General features: G+C 45.5%; 1 protein-coding gene across 1 annotated transcript in view; it reads right to left on the bottom strand.

Moving 5' to 3' along the window:
- Nucleotides 1-24344, bottom strand: part of DOCK1 (dedicator of cytokinesis 1) — a 1358032-nt gene that overhangs the window by 342806 nt on the left and 990882 nt on the right. The window contains exons 32-33 of the mRNA XM_086922569.1: nt 16528-16586; nt 1257-1405 (exon numbers count right to left, since the gene is read on the bottom strand). Coding sequence (XP_086778695.1) covers nt 1257-1405; nt 16528-16586 — 208 coding nt within the window. The remainder of the gene's footprint in view (nt 1-1256; nt 1406-16527; nt 16587-24344) is intronic.

Here is a 24344-nt window from a genome sequence, read left to right on the forward strand (position 1 = left end):
TTGCCGGGCCCGAGGGCGGGGCGTCGGAAACTTTTTTCAGCGGTTTGACCGGGCCCGAGGGCGGGGTCGTTACCGCACGGGGTCGGTTTTTCGGTAAGGGGACGTCGTCACTCACGGTTTGTTGCTCAAAGAGTTCTTCGACCTCCGACTGGTCCCCTTCCGACCCCGACTGGTCCTCTTCTTCCTCGATTTGTTCGTCTCCGAACAGCTCCGGGATCGCCTCCGCCTGCATTCTGGAAACCTCGTGTCTTCGAGCTCGGCGATTTCTAATCGTTAGCTTGCAGGAGAATGCTGCGCAGGCTTCGCAGTCCCTGGATTCGTGTTCAGGCGATAGACAGAGGTTGCACACCTCGTGTAGGTCCTTGTGTGGGAACTTAGCACCACACGTTGGACATTTTTTGAATGGAGTCCTTTCCATGGACTCCGGGCTTGACTGCGTCGAGAAAGGCTTCCTTTTCTTCGACGTAGATCCAAGTTTTTCTCTTCTATTTTGAATTTGTAACGCGTCGGAATGGAAATGAACGCGTTCGATAACAATACCGTCGAATTGGAAAGGGAATACGCGCCGAAAAATCACTTTCTTCTGAAGTTGATCTGGAGCGTCTCGATCTTCATCCGAACCCGATGGCGGAAAAAAACAATCTAAGGATGGAGCCGATGCCCATGCGCACTACCAACCAAGGGAGGAGTCACCAAGATACAAAAGACTCTCCAAGAGAAAAACAAAGTGCAATCATCCGAGCCCAACACCAGATGGCGATCTATTCATAATGTACCATCTGCAGCCCATATGCCTCGAACTGAACACATTATTTAAACAAGCATGGGCAAAGCCAATAGATCTGGCTTTGGCTGCTGGTCGTTTGGCTTTGCCAAGGTTTGTTTTTTGTTTGAGAATTAATTTTGTACTAAGGCACACATTATGTGACCACAAACATTATCCGAAATCCAAAATGTCTTTTTTATGCTGAAGCACACATTGCTCTCCCTGGCAGTTACAGGTACTACTCATTGTGCGGATGTGCACATTGTGCAGTAGGGAACGTGCCACTCAAAGGGAAGTCAGCTAACCATGTGCTCCATGATGATTGCTGTGGTGGGTGGAAGCACAATATGAATGACAGTACAGCAGACCAATCGATGAAGAGGGCTTATTGAAAAACCGTAATTATGGACATTTTTATTTGTTATTAAAAACAAAAGATCTTGGCTGACGCCAGACATAAAAATATATTTGATCACTGGTCTCTGCTTACCATCTGGAAGCTCCTCGTCGAGTGGAACTCGCACTGCATCATGTCGAAAAATATCGGAATGGTGGCTTTTCGGAGTTCAGTTTCGGGAATTAAAGTCATTTCCAACATTGGGCCCACCATTTCAGGGATGAACTTGATCTTGTGTTGACCTTAAACCAAAACAAATTAGGAATCAGGAAAGCTATACTGCATCGTGTAATACAATGGAAGTAATTGAAAATCAAAACGATGAAAGCAGGCGGACACTGAGCTGTTTTTTCTCTCTCATTGTTTATGCGCTGCTCATTAATGCATGTGATGCCCTTGTTTAAGCCAATAACCTTCAGAAAGAGAGGCAGACTATTATATTCCTAACCAGACCTTAAGTACAATTACCAGACAGCTATTCAACAGGGAGCGAGGCAGGCGCTCGCCGGGCTTTCAAAAACCAAACACGTTTACATGAATACACATTACACATCAAGCAGATAAGGGCTTCTGTCTTTCGGCGTAAGTTCTTAAGCATGGAAGAATGTAGTCCTTTCCCGCTGTCACTAACTGTCTTCTGTGAAATTACATTTATTTTTTTATTCGCAGCGACGACTACTCGGCCTGCAATTACGTTCTTACATTGCTATAACGATCTTCCTCTTTTTGGTCATCACCCTCACAAAGGGTTCCGATTCCATACATTATTTTATAGAACAGTCCATGGGCCAACTGTACTATTATTCTGATTGCAAAAAACGGCGGCAATTTGGGACCAGTCTTTTTGTGACCAGAAACTTATTTTGTGAACTGACTTATGTTTTATTAGATCGTAGTGGCGTAGCTAGGTGGGAGTGTTTGGGTGCGGTCCGCCCCGGGCAGCACTCTTTTTGGTGGCGGCAGAGGTGAGAAAGTCGTGTCTGTCGACTTCCGACTCACCGCCCCTTACAAGTCATCCACCGCCCCCCCTGCTCAGCGACAAAGTAAGAGGCTGCCCTGGGTGGCCGTACATTTAGCTACACCACTGCTAGTTCGTTTTGCAAACAAGCATTGAAAATGCAATAGGTCTCGCCTTTGATTAAGTTAAAGCCATTTGCTTTGCTAATGGTATTGTATAGCAAATCAAATGGCTTTAACTTAGTGAAAGGCGAGACCTATTGCATTTTTAATGCTTTTATTTTTTCTTTAAGAGTTTTATATAGCGCGAACTAGACCCGGGACATCGGGTATCAGATCACTTTACATGAGCACCAGTTTCGTTAAGAGATGGACACATTCATTTTTGCTAGGCACGGGGAGATTGAGGGATTTGCCCAGAATCACAGGATGTTGAGCACCCCTGCAGAGGCTCGAACTCAGTTCCCTAGCTTCAAGGTCGACTGCTTTAGCCGTAAGGCTACATCCCCTCTCCATTACTGAGAGAGAGAAGCCTAGGTCATGGCACACATGCATGACCAGTGTTCGCCGATGACCAAAAATCCGACTAGGTATTTCGGGCATTCTGTGCAATGGATGCACATCCGTCACCTTGCAGGGAATTTTCCATCCATACATGAGCAAAACTCTGTGTTGAGCAATGACCTGCTTCGCAGTAGCCACAGGTACCTTCATATGTACCTGTTATGAGCTGTGTCTTGCTTGTTATATGATCGAATTTATGTTCTTTGTTTTTCTCATTGTATTAATTTCACAGTTTCTTGACAGGTATTCGGCCTAATAAAAACATCAGGGCTCAGTGTTTAAACGGGACAGGCAAGATCAGAAATGTGGTCCCAGGCAATATCTAATGCACAGGGTCAAATCGCCTTTTAAAGGCCAACTTACTACTATGGTGCCCTGTGTGATCTCGTACAAGCATTGTTCTCTTTCTGCGGCCTACTTACAAACTGCAATGGGGAATTAATAACAGATTGTATAATATCTAGGTCAGACGCTCTAAATATACTGCCTGGAATTTTGCAAAGCAGCTAATGTAAATAAAGGGCACTGACTGTGCACATTCTCCACATAATAATAATCGCTTGTTTTCGCATGGATTGTCTACAACAGTTTTACCGTAGCACGGTGTAACAGTTGGTTACCATTTACGAACTCGGTATATTGATCTCATAATGGTGAAAGACTCAGTGGGCCCAGTAGTGACCCAATCGTGTTTCCTGCAAGTCATAAAGATCTCAGTAACAACCACTGAACTCGCTAAGCTGCCTTACCAGCTCATGGTGTGCAGTATATTAAAGTGCAAGCCCTTGCAGAGGTTTATCACCGGACTGTCTATAAGCACGTGCTAGAACTGATGCTCAGACTAACTGAGCCAACTAATGCATGCAGTGTCGAAGACATGTTGTTATGTTATGTTAAAAACACTTTTATTGCGCACAGCTGCCCCAGCCAAGGGGCGTCCCGGCGCTTCATAGAAAGTACCCAAATACAACACAGCAATACAAGGACGAGAACGCACAGAACAGAGTACTAAACTGAATGGGGAAACAGAAGCGCTTTGATAGCTCTCCTAAACTTCAGGAGCTCATCCATTTCTGGGATATGGAGCGGAAGAGAATTCCACAATTTGGCAGCCAGAACTCGAAAGGACCGGCCTCCAGCTCTGCATAGTCTAAACTGTGGGACAACCACCAGATTTTGCCCCAGAGATATATATATACATATTACAGCTTCTTAGAAAAAAACGACTCACCGGGAAAAATTACACCAGTTTTTCACGTATTTGTGAAATAAAGTGCTGGCTTTTGCCAGAAGCCAAAGTAGGTGGTTTCTGTTGGTTAGCGCGCTAATTGTGGAATAACTGAGTACTAACAGCAGTACAAAATGTCAACCACTGTGTGAACCTGGGCGAATCTCGAACTCTGTGTCCCCCAGCTCCTTGGAGCGTCTGTTAGAACAAACAGGCAATAGTGTACAGGTACATGAAAAAACACCAAACGGCAACCATTACACATCAAATAACATGAGGCAAAACAACGGCCTCAGCGACTCTATGGACGCTCAGAGACTCTAGTCCTGCGCTGAATAGACCATGAACCACCCCTTTGTACCCCCATTATAAATGACCCACTTGAATCAGTGGGCATGATGGAAGAACGTCTGTGGGCATTTTGATTATTTCCTATCTACTCACCCCCTGTTACGCTATGCCAAGTACACAGCCTCACTCCGTTTTTTACAGAGACTCAGTTTGTGCGGATCACGCCCACCGCACACGGTGCAAAGACACTAGAGTTGCAACAGGGAGGTATCTTGGTGCCACAGTAAATTATTTTCGTGACTTTTACCACGCACTATACTGCAAAACCCAATTATTATTAATTTTTTTAACATAAATTTTTATTGAAATCATTGCAGAGTCAAGATCTAAGTACAATCGATATGGTCAAGCAAAATCAACGTTTCCACCGAGGGGGAGTCACAAAGTTCACCCCGGTAGATGTTCCAGTGGCCCCACTTTTTGTCCCACTTCGCAGTGCAGCCACGTAGTTTGTAAGTAGTTTTTTCAGCCAACATACACCTGTCTAGTTCAGCCATCCATCCCACCACCAGAGGTCTATCAGCAGCACCCCATTTCATTGCAATAGAACGCTTAGCAATTAGGAAGCTCCAGGCAGCCTATTGTGACTCTAGATCGTTCAAGTCCGTGGCTCCCCAGATGTTATTTCCTTTGGCTACAGAGGAACGGGTTTTCCCAGTGAGTCTCTCATTTTTCGGACAACCACCTCCCAAAAGAGCTGTATTTCTTGACATTCCCACAATATATGGTAGAAGGTACCAGTTTGTCCGCAGCCTCTTAGGCACCCATCATCCTCCCTCCTCCCGATTTTGGCTAATAGAGTCACAGGCAAAGATTGTTCTATGTAAGATTTTCAGTTGGATCAATCTGAGTCGATGATTAATCGCCACCTCCCTAGGGGACATCAAAGCCGCCCGCCACTCGTCCTTCTCCAGGTCACCCAAGTCTGTCTGCCATTTGTCTCGTAGAGGCTGAAATGTATTTGGGAGGTTATTGCAAAGCTTACGGTATGTGGAGGAAATGGCTTTCGTCAGGAGGGGTTCTGAAAGCAATCTATCCTCCAGGGGGGAGGATTCGGGCAAGGAGGACAGATCAGGGATGGCGGAGAGGAGGGCATGTTTGATCTGGAGGTAGCGGAAGGCCTCAGTCTGTGTGAGTGCGTATTTGGTCTGTAAGTCTGCAAAGGTTAAGAGTTTGCCCTTGTGAATTAGGTTTCCTATTTTTGAGATGCCTATTGTGTCCCACTTGTCGAAGCCCAACTGGAAGCAGAGGGAACCAAGCCGCTGCGACGCCCACAGCGGGGTGGCTTTAGTGAGTCTGTTTGACCATCCTAAGCGGGCGGTGGCCTGATGCCATACTGTAACTTTGTGTGCCATGGGGCCAATGTACCTATTTTTTTTGGGCCTACTGTATAGGGCCCCGAAATATCCCTCCCGTCCAGTCTGGTATTTATCAAAGTGGAAGGCTGGATCATAGGGCGAACCGTGTATCTAGTGGTTAGTAGCCACCAGTTGCGATGACCAGTAGTAAAGGCGCAAGTTGGGGAGTGCAATGCCTCCGTCATACCAGCTCATTGTCAGCTTTTGTAGGGCAATGCGGGCAGCTCCTCCATCCCACAGGAGAAGGCGGAGATCGCTTTCCACCGCCCTGCAGTAGGAGTGGGGAATCGGAAAGGGGCAGTTTTGGAGGGCATACAGAAAGCGCTGGAGTGCCAACATTTTGAACAGGGCTGCTCTACCTGCGAGGGAGAGTGGCAGGGATCGCCAGTGTGCCACGTCGCTATGTAGTCTTTGTAATGGGGCAAGTAGGTACCGGTCGCAAGATATAGTGGGATCTGAAGTGACAAATATACCTAAATACTTGAAGCCCTCCTGAGCCACCTGTTTGGAGAATCCGCGGGGGGCATGTAACATGTATAAAGCCGATTTAGCCCAATTAATTGAGTAGCCTGAGTACTTTCTGAAGTTAGTCAAAACGTGAAACAGACTATTGATAGAGGATTTTGGGGTAGCTACGTAAATTAGGATATCCTCTGCGTAGAGGGAAATTTTGTCGGTCACTTCGTCGTTCCAGCGGAGGCCTATGATGGAGGGGTCAGTGCGGATCCACTGGGCAAGAGGTTCCAGGGTCAGCGCAAACAGTAGCGGCGACAGGGGGCATCCCTGACGGGTCCCTCTATGGAGGTTAAATCTTCTGGACGTGTGGTTATTGACCCGGACTTGGCCCAGGAGGTCCGTATACAAGAGACGCACCCATTGGACAAATTTAGTCCCGAAGCCAAATCTAAGCAGTACCTCAAATAGATAGGACCACTCTATTGAGTCAAACGCCATCGTGGCGTCGAGGGACAAGATAGCAGCGTCTTCCTGGATATATGGCTGTCTGCTCAGAACATTGTTGACTCAGCGCAAATTTAGGGCTGTGTTTCGCCCTGGAAGAAATCCCGATTGGTCGGCGTGTATTGTAGAGGGAAGTATATCAAGGAGACGGTTGGCCAGTAATTTCGCCAGAACCTTGGCCTCTGTACTAATCAAGGAAATTGGCCTATAGGAGCTACATTCATTGGGTGGCTTATTTGGTTTAAGAATGACGACCACAGATGCCAGCCGCTGATCAAGTGGAAGGGAGCCGATGTCTCGTCCTTCCTCAAACATCTTTTTAAGGTGGGGAGACGACTCCCGGGGACATAGCTTCATCAATCAAAACAGAGCAAGTTCTCACATATTTTCACAAACATTTAGGTTAGAAATGATGTTTCTGCACCTAAGCCAGGCAGAAACCATCACTCTAGTCAGGACAAGTTAAGTTACACACCAAAGATAACCTGTGCTCACCCTCTGGTAGGTAGGCGCAGAGCAGACAGGCTTATCAGAGGCAATATGTAAAGCGTTTTTACAACACACTCATACAGTAACACAAGGAATACATCATAAGAGAATCCACACACATATGAAAATATATACAGTATATTGTGCATAAAATAGACCAAGTTGGCATGAATCATAAATACTGTGCGTATTGAACAATCCTGTGATAGTACTCTTTATCCTGACAGTACAAGCATCAAACCAACATACATGATATCAGTGCATGAATGCAGCAGTTTGGGTTGAAACCACATGAATCACGATCTGTAACCAGAAGTACATTAATCACCACATGTATACTCTGCAAGCTATAGTTTCTATACTGGCAGAAAACTTATGTAAACGCTGTATAGGTTGTAGCCTTTATAGCAATGGAAACCAAAACCACATGAACAGAGGGTTGGGAGAACCCCTGTGCCTCTTGGGCTATGAGCGGTCACTGTCACCGTGGCACATAGAGCCCAACCTCAATCAAGGCTTGATCCCAAGGCCCAGGCTGGTAGGAGTTTTACCAAGCATGTCCCTCCGACACGAGTGCCACAATCCTCAGTACTTCCCCTGGGGCTGCACTGGCTAGGAATGACCCAAAGGTGTGCTCCCTGCACAAAGGGTGCATACGCTGAATATTTCAGTGGAGAGACCTCGCTGAAACCTCTGCTCACTGTATCAACAAAGGCAGTCACTCGTGAATGCATGGTGCACCCGTGACCTGCAAACTTTGGAATTCAGCCCACTCCTACGTTGGGCGGCGCTTAAATGAGAATGGGGTGGCAGGTTCTAATCGTGGGTCTGCCCAGTAGTACCTGGCGAGCTCTGGGTTGCCATAGGTCTCCCACAGCTACTGCTGGGAAAAGTGCTGCTGTTATGAGCCTTCGGCACAGCGTCCTCCCCTCAGAGATAAAGCTTCACCAACAACAAAAGCCTCACAAGAGGGTTTCCAGACAGTCGGCAATGTCGCTTCTTGGGAGGGGAGCTGGGAGTTAAGCGAAGTGTTCTCCATGCTCTGAGGGACAGTGAAGCGCTCCTCATGTGCTGAGAGAAAATAAAGCGCTCACCGCGCACTTGTTTCAAAGACACACTTTATTCTCCGGGGACAAAGCCCTGGGGCACACAGTAAACCAGGGAGCAACAAAGCAACATTAACCAACTCTAGCCCCTGGGAGAACACTGGGGAGAAAATACACGGCAGGGAGCAGTAGGCAGGTAGACCAGCACAGCCAGATCAGCAATCCTAATGGCGATCTCTCCTGGAAGCACCACCGTATCCTTGTAGAACAGAGTCAGGGAGCAGCTGGCAGTAGGTCAACAAGTCCTTTGGCCACCCTGCAAATAACAGGCAGGAGGACAACAGCAGAAGAGCAGTCCTGATGAGTCCTCTGAGCAGCGCAGCAGTCCTTCTGACAGAGGTTCAGTCCCAATTCAAAAGTGCAGTGCTCTCAAAACATGGGGTCTGAGCCCCTGTACTTATACTCAAAATTGTCTTTGCTCAAGTAGAAGTTTAAAGGAAACCGAAGAAGTGCACAACACTCTCTCTCACCCTTAGCCCTGGCTCCAGACATCAGTAGGAGGTAAAGCACGACTTTGCATAAGGGTAGGACACAGCCTATACAAATGTAAAGTATGAATGCCCCTCTCTCTCCCAGCCCAGTAAGACCATCGGTATGCATATGTAACCCTGTCACACACAAACCTACCTGTGTGATGGCTGTCTGGAAAATATGCACAAAGTGTAGCTGTCATCAAGGTCTAGACATGGATTGGAGTCAGGTTGCAAAGCACTAAGAGTCGCACGCACAGAGAAATGCCCCTTTTTATAGTGGCATTTCTAAAATAGTATTGTAAATACAACTACATCAGTAAGCATGATTTATCACCACTATTCTGAACATACTAAACATGGCAATACTACTCCTTTCTGATCAGGAATTACCACGTAAACACTTAAAAGGGAATTCCCAATGCTACCCTATGAGAGGACTAGGCCTCACAGTAGTGAGAGACAAAATATGTGATTTGTCACTACCAGGACATGCCATACAGTAAAGGCACATGTACTACCTTTTACTTACACAGCTCCCTACTCATAGGACTACCTAGGGCTTACCTTAGGGGTGACTTATATGTAGCAAAAGTGGTGCTTAAGGCTTGGCAAGTAGTTTTAAATACCAAGTCAATGTGGCAGTAAACTGCACACGCATGCCCTGCAGTGGCAGGCCTGAGACAGGTTTGAACGCTACTTCTGTGGGTGAGAAAAGCAGTGCTGCAGGCCCACTGGTAGTATTTAATTAACAGGCCCTGGGTAAGTGGGATAGCACTGTACAAGGGACTTACAAGTAAATTAAATATGCCAAACATGTGTAAACCAATCATACCATGATTAAAGGAGAGAGCACAGAAAAAAGGTGCTCTGTGAAACAGCTGAATCGTGGTAGGCCGCAATCTGGAATTGAAGATCTGGTCGGATTCCTTAGCGTTACTCTATAATTTTGCCTGAATTCTCTTTATTATGCACAAGAGTGACCACCTTCCTGACCCCACTTTTGTGACCAACCCATCTTGAAATTCAGCTCTAAAACGCTAGTAGGGGGCATGGCCAAGACAGAGGCTAGGTAGGAGTATCTCTGCTGACCTCTGCCATCCGTTCCTCTTTGCCCGTGCAGTGGGCATACATCCTTACCCTCGGATGCCTCAAATTGACAGCTGGGGTTCTGTGCTGGATGGAGGGCCCAGACCCAGAATTGATGGTTAACATAGAGCAACTTAGAGGCAGCTTCTCATGATGGCGGCTTCCACGGGGAGTGAGTGGTGAAAAGGCCAGGAGGCTCACCCCGCTCAGAGCCTGCAGGACACGATGGGGCTCTGTGCACAGGCCAAGGACGGTAGGAAGCAGAGGCAGGGGAGGTGCAATGCTGTTACCTCCCGCAACATGGAATGCCCAGGAGACCGGCTGGAACGCTTCACGCCCGTAAAGGTTGGGCACGGTGATCAACAGTGAGTTCTGGCCGTTCAGCCTCAAGAGCTGCCTACAATCTGCCTACAATGTTGCTGCTGGCCACTGGCCTGTATGATTCATAGAGGTGCCAATAGGCCACACCCCGCACTAGCTGCAGCCACTTTCTGGGACCTTAGAGATGCTGGACCGGTCTCGACGTGCATTGGATAAGTCAGCATCAACAACCAATCGGACGGGGGTCTGTCTCTTCAGTTATGCTGAAACCTCTCCCAGGCACAGCCAGCTGAGCTTGTTGACTCACCACCACAGACATTAAGTTTGGGGGAGATCTTTGGACCTCGCCTCTGCTACGATTCAGTGGCTGGAGAGTCTTCCTCATGAGAACAAAGCCCTGAAGCCACTCACTTACAACGAATCCTGCGGGGGTACAGCTTCACAACCAATATGGTATCACAGAGGTCCAGGAAGGACTCTAGCTTTAAACCAAGGACTCCTCCAAAAATTCAGACTATTCAGGCGATGCCAAGCTAGGAGATCACACTGCTTATGACACAGCACTTGTAGGTGGTCCATGCTGAGCCCGAAGCGACATTGTTTGGGAAGCTGAGAAACGACTTTGCAACCCTTAGGGATGATATCGCCACAGAGATAAAAGACATCAAAAAAGACATGGCCGAGTTGGTGTAGCGGGTCCGACCCCCTAGAAAATACCAGCAATGCGAAAGAGGAAGAGCTTGACCACCATGGATGTAAACTGTTGGCGGTCTAAGATCACAATACAGAACGGCAACTCCGCCTGGAGTATCTTGAATATTGCTCTAGGCGCTCCAATATCAGAATTAGCGGTATCACTCTCCAGTCAGAATAGGGATGCCTTGAAGGCTATGATCCTCACCTTTTCCGCTACATAGTCCCAGACCTGGAGGGAAACACATCATCTTAGATCACAACCACAGGGCGGGACACCCAACCGGGTGCTCAGGCACCACACAAGGTATCCTCACATGCGTCCATCACTACAAGAAGGAGACCATATTGGCAGTGGTGGTTGATCGGGTCCTGTCTTGTTTGAAGGTGTAAAATTTGGCTCTACCAGGATCCATCCCCCACCAATCTGCAATGACACAGCTCTAAAACCTGTGACGACTTTCCTCCATGAAAAAGGCATCAGATACAAGTGGAGGCACCCTTTCTACTTAATCTTTGTACGGAACAATGAAACCTAAAGTCTGCACACTAGAGGAAACCCAGGACCTTCTGGGCCTGCATGACCCCAAACTATAGGCTTCTCAGGATGGCCACTCCCAGGAGTCAGGGCCTCAACACTCAAGTGACAAACCGGAGTGGCACACTTTCCGGAGAAACACACATAACCTAAATGCTGACGAAAGGCATTGGGAATGGTCAGCACTGCTACAGCACCTTCAACATCACAAACCTGCCTGTAGCCAAGACTCTGAATGATTTTGCTCGCACTTCGCCCACAAGCCCCCCTCTCCTTTTGATGGATCCAGTTCCATGAACTAAGAGTGAGGCGGAACAGCACAACTGCAGATACTGACAAGGGGTATGGTTGCACTGACATTTGCCACAACAAGGGCTGACAGAGTCACCCTTATGAATATCTCTTCCCCATGTTTGCCAAAATCATTACCACAGACTCCATGCTGTTAGTCTGTATGGCTCCCATGGAGGGAGCAGTTGAATTATTCTTTGTTAACTCCCCCACTGTTCTTTACTCTCCCCCCATACAGTCTCCCTGTACCATGTTAGATTGGATGACACCTTAAGATAAAAGAATGCAGTGGACTATGGGTCCCCTTAACCCAATCTCTAGCGTACTCTCCACCTGCTCCTATCCTCATGATAAAAATGTTGAGCCTCAATGGCGGCAACTTGAATTCCCCTGAAAAATACCTGGCACTCCTGGCTTTACTTAGGGACTCTGATTAGTATATCTGTCTCCTAAGGAGAAGCCAATTGTAAGGAAAGACAGGGGCGGATGAAATCTAACTGGTTTGACAGCCAATTCTGCTCTTTCAGGGAAAGCAAGAAGGCCATTTTGGTGATCCTACTGGAAACTAAATTCTAGGGCAAGTTACACAAACAAAAGCAGAGTAATCAGAAAGACTTCGATAATTACATATGGACCTTCACTCGTACACATTTACACTGGCTACGCTATACACACCTAGCAATCACCAGGAACAGTTTATAGTTTAAGAACTACGCCTAGTAACATCTTCGCCTGAAGCAGACCTTGTAGAGGGCTGGAACTTAAAACTTGTACCCCACATGGATATGGATAGGTCGACACCCCGTATGGGCCAACTTGGGGCTTTTATGACAGAAGGGTGTCACTAATTAGAGAAGGGGGGCTCATTGACGTGTGGCACTTCCAACACCCTACCACAAGAAACTTCCCTTTCTTCTTGGCTTCTCATCAGACATACACTTGTCTTGACTATTTTTTACTTCAAGCCGTATTCCAGCTGCCAAAGTAAAGATTGAGGTCGGAGTGGCAGCACTATCAGCCACCCCCACCCTTTCCTTTCCTTTCCTTTCCTTTTCAAGCTCTGGGGCCCACCGTGCCCTGTGGGGTAGGGTGCCTTACGGATAAGCTCCTAACACATGCCTCTAACATAGATGAGATAAAGGTAGTGATTCTGCACTTTCTTCAAGCCAATGATACTCGAGACACACCCATCTCCCTTTTGTGGAACTTGCTGAAAGCAGTCATTAGAGGAATTTGATACCAATCTCCACCCGCCTCAAGAAGTTGGGGAGGGATAAGCATGCTGCCCTTGAGAATTGAGTACGGGATCTTGAGGAGGCTCATAAGAAATCAGGGTACGGAACCAACTCACCTTGGCAGGGATGTAGCTTAGAGTGCTAGATCTAGACAGTGAAGACATTAGAGATTCAAACACAAGACGGGCGCAGCATTCACTCTAAGGAGATTACACAAGCCTCCGTACGTGATAATTAGAAACACCTACTGCACCTCATAGATAAGGCTACCCAATCCCCCATCTCGATAATTCTCATATTCATCAATGCAGAAAAGTTGTTTGATTAGGTGCATTAGCCTTTCCTCTGGGGAATGTTAGCGGGTCATGCTGTGGGCGCATTTAAAAAAAAACAACAAAAAAACGGTGAAGTGTAGCTGTATTGCCCCAAGATCACAGGCATGAGTTCATGGCCTCTCCTCACATGCTTTAATTATAGCCACAGGCACACAACAGGGCTGCCCTGACTTTCCGCTCCTGTTTGCCTTGCACATGGAGCCACTTGCTGACTGTATTAAGGCAAAAGGGCAGATCACAGGCATCACTCTCAGTAGACAGGAGCACAAAATAGCCCTGTATACTGATGAGGTTAGGGTGATACTCTCACAGCCTAACTCGTCTCTACTAGCTTTGTTAAATGAGCATTCAGCTTGGTGTCTGGCTTCAAAATAAATATCCACAAATCGCAGACACTTAACCTCACAGTTCAACGCTCAGATGGACTCAGTCTGGAATGCCAATTCCCATTCCCGTGGGCACACCACTGGGTGCCTTACCTAATGCAAAAAATTTGCTCTTTGGAGAAAATGGAGAAACACAACTTCAATGACCTCCTTGACACAACCTGTCTAGATTTTTGTACGTGGCAGTGGGTGGGTGGGGGGATTTTGGATGGTGAGAGGGGTGTGGATGGGGGATGGGAGGGGTGCAGACTCTCTTGGCTGTTGCGGATTGCCGCGGTCATGATAAGTATCCTATCCTAAGATACTGTACATCATGCAAAACCTTCCTCTACAACCGCCCCCTCATGTTCTTAAAAAACTACAACATATAGTGGACACCTACATTTGGGGAGGTAAGAAACCACGCATTGCTAGGAAAAGGACCTATCTCTCTGTAGCAGATAGTGACCTGGGTGTTCCTTACCTCACCCATTACTCTCTGTCAGCCCAACTTCGCTATATGATGGAGTAGGTCAGACATCTCTCGGAGAAGCACTGGTGCTTCAAGGATAAGGGTATTGAGTGATCCACATCTGGAAGGTCCCCAGGCCCCCTAAAAAACACTGACCCTCTGGAGTATAAATGTCACAGTGGTGCAGGCCACAGTGGAAGGATGGGATCTAGTCATGCTTCCTAGAGGTCTCTAAACACACCTTCTCTCTGGCTCCCTTTATTGGCAAACCACATCCCTCCGCCTGTGGCGACGGGTAGCACATATCATGCCTGGCAGGTAGCATAATGGAAACAAATTGGGGGCTTTTTAACCACGAAGGCCTAATGGCCTCCCCGCAGCTGCAGGAGCGCTATGGGACCCACAATACTTCCCTTTGCTAGCAGACCGCTGATGGACTATGAACAATCGCTGATCACAAGAGCTGGAGATGAAGGCTTGCTTTCAGACCTTTACGTCTTCCTTATTAAAGCGTTCAATACTACTAAGTCCCCTGCTCAACAGAGATAGGAAGCCAAACTGGAAGGCTCATTCTCACCCAGAGAATAGACTGATACACTTCATAGTGCACGCATCCCCGCATTTAGTGTGGCGGGCAAGGAGGCGATGTTCAAGATAACTCACTTTTGGTATTATACTCCAGTGAGTATAGTGAAGTGGAGGCATGGAAGCTCCGAGGACTACTGAGGCAATTGTGGCCACTCAGGTACTTTGACACATCTCTTATGGTGCTGTCCAAAACTCAAACGGTATTTGGAGGCAGTTCTGAAAGACGTCAATGAGATCTATGATACAGACTTTCCTCCCTTTCCGAGTTACGTCTTGCTAAGCCTCCTGGGTGCCTTGACTTACCCACTCTATTCCAACAAGGGAAAGACATCTCTATGGCCTTATGTGCAGTCAAACAGGCTATTACTTCCAATTCGGGCTACAACACCCCATTATAACACGAACACTGGCTTCACAGACTTTGGGACACTATAGGAATGAAAAAACTCATACTTACTCGACAAAAAGTTGCCACAGTTTGAAAAAATGTGGAGCCTCTGTCTCCAATTTGTATCACAAGACTTATAGGAACTCTCATGCCCCAAACACCTCCAGGTTCTTAGGTTAACGGGACCTGCGCAAGACCCCCAAGATTAAGGGTACCTCTTGCCAATCAACAGCACCACCTTACCAGGCTGGAAGATAACTAGCACACTAGGGCGATGCCACCTGTGAGATGGAGACCAACTTTATTCCGGGTTTGCCTACCCCCACATCTTCTAGCCTCCCCCTCTCTGTATTATTTGACTTACCTCCGTCAGCCTATGCCTCATTGGCCTTTTGGATGTGGGTGAGCATATGTGTTAGTGACTAAAATGAGTACAAAGATATAAACCGTAAAAAGCAAGTAGGAAGAAGCATTTTCTTTTAAATACATAAAAAAGAGAGGGGCAGAATGACTTTCAAAAGTGGGAATTCTACTATCAATATACATTTCAGGACAACAGAGTGAAATCCGCAATTCTCCCATTTAGTCTAAAACAGTTTTTAGATCCAGTTTCGCTGCTGCCGGAAAACGGTGTTTACTAAAGAGTTGTCCACACATTGCTTTTGAGTGAGCACATCTACAGGTCCGTGGTTTGATTATGAGCAGAAGTCTATGCCTGCTTGCATCAGGGTATTGTTCGGCAGTGATAAAGTTGGCGACAAACATGATTCTTGGAAAACTAGCAGGTCGCATGCTAGATGTGTTCTGAGGTACGATTGAAAGTTTTCTCAACTGACTGTGACACCCTGATCATTTTTTTAAAGTTAACCTGTATGAAGATGTTCTGACAGGATAAGCACAGAGTTAAACTCTATTAATAGCATTTAAAGCGTGTGTCTGACCATTAAATATGAGCTCAAACCTTTATAAAATGTAATGGATGGGGAGACGGTTATACTGCAATTGCAAGGGAAATTTCAGGTTTTGTGCAATGGAAAATATGTGCAATGACTAACAAGAAATGCGACTGAGCTCTTTGCCGGGGCCGGTTTTCTGCCGATTTTTGTTACAGGGCCGATTTTGCAGCTATGCTGCATGAATGGCCCTATGCCATATGCAAATCAGTCTTGACCCTGTGCCCCATGGGAACAGTCCAGCCCGGACTGCCAAGCTAGGTTCTCCCTGGACTGGAAACAAGCATCCTAGGACCAGTTTCGGGCTTTCAGCCCTCATCAGCCAGGATAGCTTGACTCCAGTGGCGTGGAGAGCACGGGACTCACGTCTGAGCATACCCGTCCAACTCGGGGTGACAAATGCAAAAACAACTTGGCATAGTGACACTAAGTTTGGTCTGACCTGCAAAGATCAGAGGGAGCTGGTCACAGCTCTGTTTCAAAATAGACCTGTGTGCAGCTAGTTACCGGTTTAGAATCCTTTACAGCTGAGCACATGTACTCCAGGCTACTGAAGAACTGGTCGATTTATATACACAATACGCGTGCAGACAGCAACACCATGAATACTCACCAAGATTATACCACATATCCCTTATCTCGAAACCAATTTGCCTCCTCATGTCACCATACCTTAAAAGATAAACAAGTTGCGTTAGGTTTCTGAACACGTATCTTTATTGCCTTGCTTCATGTGTTACAGTAACCACATTTTCAATCACATTTATAAAAGCAAACGTAGCAGTTCAGTTTTCTGTACATTTTAATACATAAAGAAAGTTGCGTCAAGAGAAACATAAAACATTCTGTAATATTTTACACTTAAATAGTTCTGCAGTCATAAACCACAAGGCTCGTAGTGCTGAAAGAGTGAAGACACCATAAAGTATACCATTTACAACCAGGTTTTACAATATGTTTATTATCGGTTAAAAGCAAGTATATCAACAAAAGAGATATTTTCCTGACACATTACACAGAATTATTTGCTGGCCAGCCCGGTTATTCTTGCCCCAAGTCTTCTGAGCTTGGTTTCAACGCATTAAAGAGTACCTTCTGCTGTTTCTAGGTAACACTCCATGATTGAGGTTTGAAGCCCTCGAGATTGCACGGCTGGTAGCCCACCTCCTTGGCTACCGCCTGTAGATCACAAAGTCACAAACATGGAAAAGTATCACAAAAACTGACATTATATTGCCGGGTTCTATCTCAATGTACCATCAGGGGTGTTTTATCAAAAGTAAACTCTTAGGAACAAGAGACAATATTGCCACATATGCCTCCAAAACTAAAGGATAATATGTTTATGTCAGTACCTGATGGGTGTAGGTTCACTGAAACAAACATTAAGAGAAGACATGCAACCTTCCACTAAGGGCTTGTTTGGTTTAATATTCTGATGTATGTTGCACCATTTCAAAGGGTGAGCAGAAAAGCTGCTCTTTTGGTATTCACTCTGCCATTACAATTAATGCAAACTGGGACCAAAGCAGGCCCAGTACTCCTCGGAGGGTTCAACTCAACAAGAGTGACTGATATCAAGTAGTTGTGTTTGATTAATTGAGAAAGCTATACGTAGGTCCCTATTTGATCATTAGTTACATCAGTTCTTTGGAATGGTAGATGGCTCCCCTAGACAAGTCCTGTCTCACAGGTAGTACCAAAATAAGCCAATCCAATGCATTTAGTGAGAGAGAGAGAGAGAACATGCATACATGAGCTAGTGAAGCAAATATGTTGTAGAAATGTGTGCGCCTACTAAAGAGGTAATGCATGTGTGCTTGTGTGTGGGGCAGGGGAAAACACACACATTACAAAGGGCCATCTTTTGGGTCTGCCTTGTCTCACGGTCCAGTGGAGTCGATCACAACTAATCCCATACATTACAAAAGATGAGAGAGAAAAAGGAAGTGTGTTTGTGTGTGAGAGTGAGTGCTGCAGAGAAAGAGCCACAGAATGCTAGTACGCCAGAGAGAGGCTTGTGGAAGCAGTGCTTATCTGTTTTTTCTGCTGTCTGTCATGTGCCTGCTGTGTCTAATCACAGCTTGCGTTGCTTTCCCAGCGTATTTACACGTTGTAAGCATTCTGATAGCTGTGTGAGAACAGTGGATGCTACAACAGATTGGATGCTACAACAGATGGGCTGCCCCTTTTGTATATGAGAGAGGCTTTAATGGCTGGTTTTCCGTGGCTCCTGCTGACATCTGAGCAGCTCTGTATGTGGCTGAGAGGATCTGCACTACTTCTGAGTATTCTTCAGCTGTCCATGTATGTGTGAAGCAAGCAATCATTGGAGCTGACAATATCTAGTTGAAGTATATATTCTGTGCATCAGGGTGAATGCTCTGCTGTCGCCTGTGCTGTACCACTTCTGCATGTCACAGAAGCCCACAACCATATACCTGTCTTGTACATATTATCTTAGTCAGGACTGCCTGTGTGGTGCCGGTTTTTTGCGTGAGGGCTGCTTAAACTGCTGCTGTCTGTTCAATTCCCCTTCTTCATGTGAGGAAGTCTAACACTGATGATGCCCCTGCTGTACCAGATATGGATGTGAAGGAGGCTTGGGCTGTTGTGGTTACTTCTATTTCTATTCTGTAGATAAGGATGAAGCTTGCGTTGCTCCGGCAGGAATCCTTGAATTGTGGTAATTACGCTTTCCCTCCAATGCTGCACTTGTGTGCGGGAGTATTAGTAGACTGTTGTAAATTCATACTTAGCTTTATATGGCTTCTTGGTTTCCTTAGTCCTTTCTTTGTGTTTCTATCTTCTTACCTAGCTGTGTTCTATCTGGTGTGTTGGGATTCTAGCCCTGGCAGTTGGTCTGGTCAGCTGTGAGGCGTTGTGCTCTGCTGTCTTATCTTATTCTTTGTAACTTAATAAATCCAACTTAACTACTGGAAGACGTGTCCTGCTGCCTACTTAATTTATGTACAACATTGACCTTGCATTGATGCATCATAATATATCTGCTCTGTGTGTTCAGCATATTCAGCTATGCTGTAGGTCTCCGTATCTGCATTACTAGGCAACTTGCCATGCTGCTGCCTGAGTTGTGCACAGTGCTTGGAATGGAAAAATAGAAGTGCGGGTGCCCTGAACACGAGTACCTGCTTGTTTCTGAGAAGTGCCAGTACTCTCCAATTAAAAGTATTACCTCACTCTTCAGAAATGCAGGTACTCTTCCTGTCAAAATAAAAAAGTGCCGGTACTCAGTACCGGATAGTACCGGCCCATTTAAAGCACTGGTTGTACATGCTTTTGTGTAACGGTAGGCTGGTGTTACTGCTTCTGCCGGTCACGGCCCTGCTGTGTATGTCAGGGGCTGGCTCTGATGCTGCTGCTTAGGCTGTGCTGCACCTGTTCCGTGTAATGCAAAGCTTCATGTGCTAGGACTGCTCAGCATGCGAGGACCTGATCTGCTCCTTCTGTCCATGCAGTTTATCATCAATGTGAAATGGACTTGATTATAATGTGCTGCCTGTGAGTGCACATATGCAGCACTCCATACCCACTAGAGTTGCATAAAGCAAACTTCCAGCTAAAATCGTTATTTATAGCCTTATTTCACACAAATCCTGTCATCTCAAATGCCCAAAACACAGAGCCAAGAAATCCACTGCAGGCAGATGAGTACAAAAACAAGCAAGCTGATTTAATATTTATGTCACAGAAGTCCATAAAAGATGTGGTAAGAATTAATCGCACTATAACATTTATATTTCTGCCAAAGGGCTGGAGAGGGTTCATTCTGGAACAGTTTTTCATTTTACAGGTCTTGAACAAGTTTCTTGTGACTGTTCACCTCTGTCTGTGAGTGTCTGAGTGTGTGACTTACGGCTGCGGGTGGGTGCTTTCATTGGCATGTTCCTGTTTAAATGCATGTGTCCCTGTTTGCTCTGTGTGAGAAAGCCTGATAAGATCTTTATTTGGAGTCTTGCAACAGACAGTAGTTACTGGGGAGGACTCTGTCAATACTGTCGTTTATTACTTGTGTCCTGAGTCACAATATTTTACAATATATTTGGATAACCCAGTTACTCCTTTTTGGCACTTCACTCACTGGGTAGTGAAAACCACCAGTCAAGGCTTACTCTATGAGCTGGTAGAAGTAAGAAACTCAAATAGAGTATGGCTCAGTAATGAATCAGATACTTCAATTTCTAGTCTGTGAAATAAGTCACAAAATAACACGACTTCTATTTATAAGTAAATAATAACTGAATTTACAATTAGGATCGTCAATGAAAACAATAAAGGTTTTGAGGCTGAGGTACATCCTCTACAGGTTCTTGTAGCAACTACATGCTAAGAACTCGATTTTCCAACACATTGGTCCTTGCAGACGGTCAGTAGAAGTTATGTTTCTGTTTCTTCCAATTAATGTTCCCACAAGGGTTTGTGGTTGGTGAAAGGGATATAGAGATGCAGTGCCGGATCCTTGGATGGTTGCAAATATGGTACCATGTTGGACAACTAATCAGTCTATGTAAGCATCACATGCTGAGTTTTCAGCACCAAAAAGTATTTCAAACACCTTTAGGCCCAAACCCAATACCGATGAAGTCACAGAGAGGCGCAACTAGAGCAAAATTTCAGAGGGGGCTAAGAACATTTTTTGGGGGGCGGGGCTAATTCTTCCAGATGTAGGCAGAGTGGGGTGAAAAAGAAAAAATCCTCATTAACAAGCAAATAAAGACCTGTGAAGTACTTAGGTGCGGCCTGTGCCCTAATGATCCTGCCAGAATGGCACATCTTGTCCACACCTAATCCCCTTTGTGTCACAGTCTGGAAGGAATACACAAACACCAGCAGCAGAGCAATTCATAGTCATGTGTCTCCGGTTAGTACAAGAAAATTCCTACTTTCTAAAAGTTACATTTTCATAATTGGAACTTAAAGTCTGATTTTAGTATTAAAGAGGATTTAAATTACAGTTCATTTGAGGAAACACCATATTTCTATCTGTTCCCATTTAGACGTTATCACTTATTAAACGTAATAAGGTAACCCATTGTTAGCCACTGAAAAACAACTTTAGGAGCTATTCAATACCAGCACATGTAAAAAGTAAACCCACATGTACTACTTTTTAAAAGCAAGGTACACTGCACTATGAGCCTTTCAGGGCATACCCTAGGGGTACCCTATGTGTACTTAAAAGGGAAGTTTAGGCCTAGTAATGTTTTTCTTTTGCCAGGTCAAAATGGCAGTTGGAAACTGCACTGCAGGCTTCAGTGGCAGGCCTGAGACGTGTTTGAAAAGGCTACTTATGTGGGAGTCACTTTGACTGCTGTTGCCCACTAGTAGCATTTAATTTACAGGGCCCTGGGTACATGTGGTACCATTTAGGAGGGACTTACCAGTAAATTAAATGTACCAATCTGGTGTAGGCCACTTTTACCATGTTTTAATCGACAAAACACAAGCACTTTACCACTCGTGAGCAGGGAAAAGATGCATGGAGTCTGAATGCAAACAAGAATGGGTTTAGCAACAAGAGACAAAAATCTACACATTGCAAAAAGCACCAACACCCTCCCATGAAAAATTATAGCTGTGAGGTATGGCGTGTTTAATTTTATTTATCAAAAATTGACAAAAAAATCCTGTGGCATTTTATGAAATGGCTTCAGTTCACCCTATTAGTTGCTTCAGTCTCAGTTTAGTGTTGTGTTTATCCTAAAACTACTGCATGTGTATTGTTTAATGCATCATTCCTGGAAGTCCTTTGCAGTAAATCTTCATAAGCAGCGTCGGATTCAATGTGCTTGTATCCCTGAGGTATTTTGTGTGTAGCTACAGCCATGGATGGCTTCTTGCTTAAAAGAGATTACATTGTACTAAGCCATACTCTATTTGAGTTTCTTACTTCTACCAGCTCATAAGGTGGAGAAGCGTGGCTCAATGGTTAGAGCGGCAGACCCTGATGCAGAGGTCTGGCCCGGGACCAGGGTTCAATTCCCGCCTTGGCGGCTCTTGGACTCAATTTCCCCGGACCTGATAATTCTCGCCTCGGTGCCTAGTCTAATCATGGGTCCCACTCTGTGCAATAGCTTGCTTAATCTCCAAAACGGCCCCAGCAGCGCTGTGGATGTCTGGCTTCACCTTGGGGGTGCCCAGGAGTGGACATTTCACAGGAAAACCAGGATGGGTTCCACAGCGGTATGAATACAGCGCTACGAGGCCTCCGGGTAGAAGTGCGCTATATAAATACTCTACATTCACATGTGTGCCCGGGAAGCTGTCTCAGTCGGGCTGACACACACGAGGGCGGGGCCGGGCTGAAGCCCTTTGAGCCCGATGGGCGTTGCGTGCCTGAAGTCCCCAGTACATATCCAAGTTCTAGTGTCCAACGTTAATGGTATCAGTGTGTCTGGTCACTGGTGCGCATTTATTGCACTGTTCAGATCAATTCTTTAGAGTCCAGTAACCTGTTTAAGAACCAACTGAGCTCTATGTGTGCAAGGCAGAGTGAGTCAATATCACCAAAGGCACAAGAGTGAACAAGAAGGTTCAAATGGTTCTGAAAATAGACTGAAATTCCCAGACCAACATAATGCCTATGACACAGGTGGGGAAACAGCCTTTACTCTTCATCTCAAACCACGCTGCGTCTTTACAATGTGGTTCGAACCACAAACACATCTTTACAATGCGTTAATTTACTCTGTAATTTGTTACAATGGCTTGTCTTAAGGGAAGAGTTGTTGGATTTATATTGGACTTTAAATCCAACACTTTCCCTGCTGTTGCACAGACTTGAGTCGGAATAGTAAATTATACTGTTCCAACTCCCAAAGCTTTCCCTAAGGCAAGTTGTTGCAACGACTTGCAGGGTAATGGAACACATTGTAATGACGTTGTTTGGACCACGCTGTAAAGGTATCAGGAAAAAATGCCTGTATGGTTCCGACATACATCCCACAGGTGTGATGTCAACTGCCTCTTGATCCTTCTAAGCATGGTGTAAGTGCACTGGAATCTTCAGTTCTAAAACCCTGACTCTTCAGCTCTTGATTCTTTTGTCTCTTGGCGGATTTCTGGGATCTTGTGGTTCCTGGGCAAGCTCAGCCCATCCAGACCTTCTCCACACAGATTCTACAGACAGCTCAGGCTTGTGCTTTCCCTCTGGGGATTACAAAGGCTTCTGCCTTTGGGAATCTAACTCCTAAAGTAGGGAGCTAAGATTTCGATCTTTCCTTAGGTCACATCAACTGGCGAGTGTAGCAGCATCAGACTGAGGTACCAATCCTAGTGACATTTCTTCATAGTACAGACCTTCGCTGTATCCTGAGCATCTATGGGGAACTGGCTTAAAATGGCCAGAATTAATCCTCCTATTCCGACCATTTTGTATGGATGTCATAGGCAAAAGTTTGTTTAAAAAACAATTAATGGACGAGTGCTATTTATTTGCGGCCACACAAAAGCTTCTGACAAGCCTGCTTTCACCTGCACCATCTGCTGATTCTTAAAGCTGACAATTACTAATATTAGTCTTCCACCAAGAATATACCAATTACCGGGGAATCTAATGGTGTTAAGAGATTTCGGCGCACAAACATATTCTGCTTTAAAAAATGATCCTATATGCCTCCCAGAAGTGTGCGAAATTTTATAAAGGGAATGCAATAAAAGAGAGGAATTTATTCTATACTGGGGGATACATCCAGACTTTTTAAAACCATTATTTTTCTTTCCGTAATAATCGCACAAGCAGCCTTCTTCGCTTTGGAACACAGCAAAATCAATGCAGTTGTACAGTGGGCAATCCTTCATGTACCAAAATCTTGACTCCTGCTTTTTTTCTCGCACAGTTCTTATTCACTGCAAAATTTATAACATAACTCGAGTAGTTCAGATGTGCTGTCATGAGGTGAGCAATGTAATCTCTTTTAAGCAAGAAGCCATCCATGGCTGTAGCTACACACAAAATACCTCAGGGATACAAGCACATTGAATCCGACGCTGCTTATGAAGATTTACTACAAAGGACTTCCAGGAATGATGCATTAAACAATACACATGCAGTGGTTTTAGGATAAACACAACACTAAACTGAGACTGAAGCAACTTATAGGGAGAACTGAAGCCATTTCATAAAATGCCACAGCACTTTTTGTCAATTTTTGATAAATAAAATTAAACACACCATACCTCACAGCTATAATTTTTCATGGGAGGGTGTTGGCGCTTTTTGCAATGTCTAGATTTTTGCCTTTTGTTGCTAAACCCATTCTTGTTTGCATTCAGACTCCATGCACCTTTTCCCTGCTCACGAGTGGTAAAGTGCTTGTGTTTTGTCCCTAAAACATGGTAAAAGTAGCCTACACCTGATTGGTACATTTAATTTACTGGTAAGTCTCTCCTAAATGGTACCACATGTAC

Source organism: Lissotriton vulgaris, chromosome 5 (assembly GCF_964263255.1).
Source record: "Lissotriton vulgaris chromosome 5, aLisVul1.2, whole genome shotgun sequence".
Lineage (NCBI taxonomy): Eukaryota > Metazoa > Chordata > Amphibia > Caudata > Salamandridae > Lissotriton > Lissotriton vulgaris.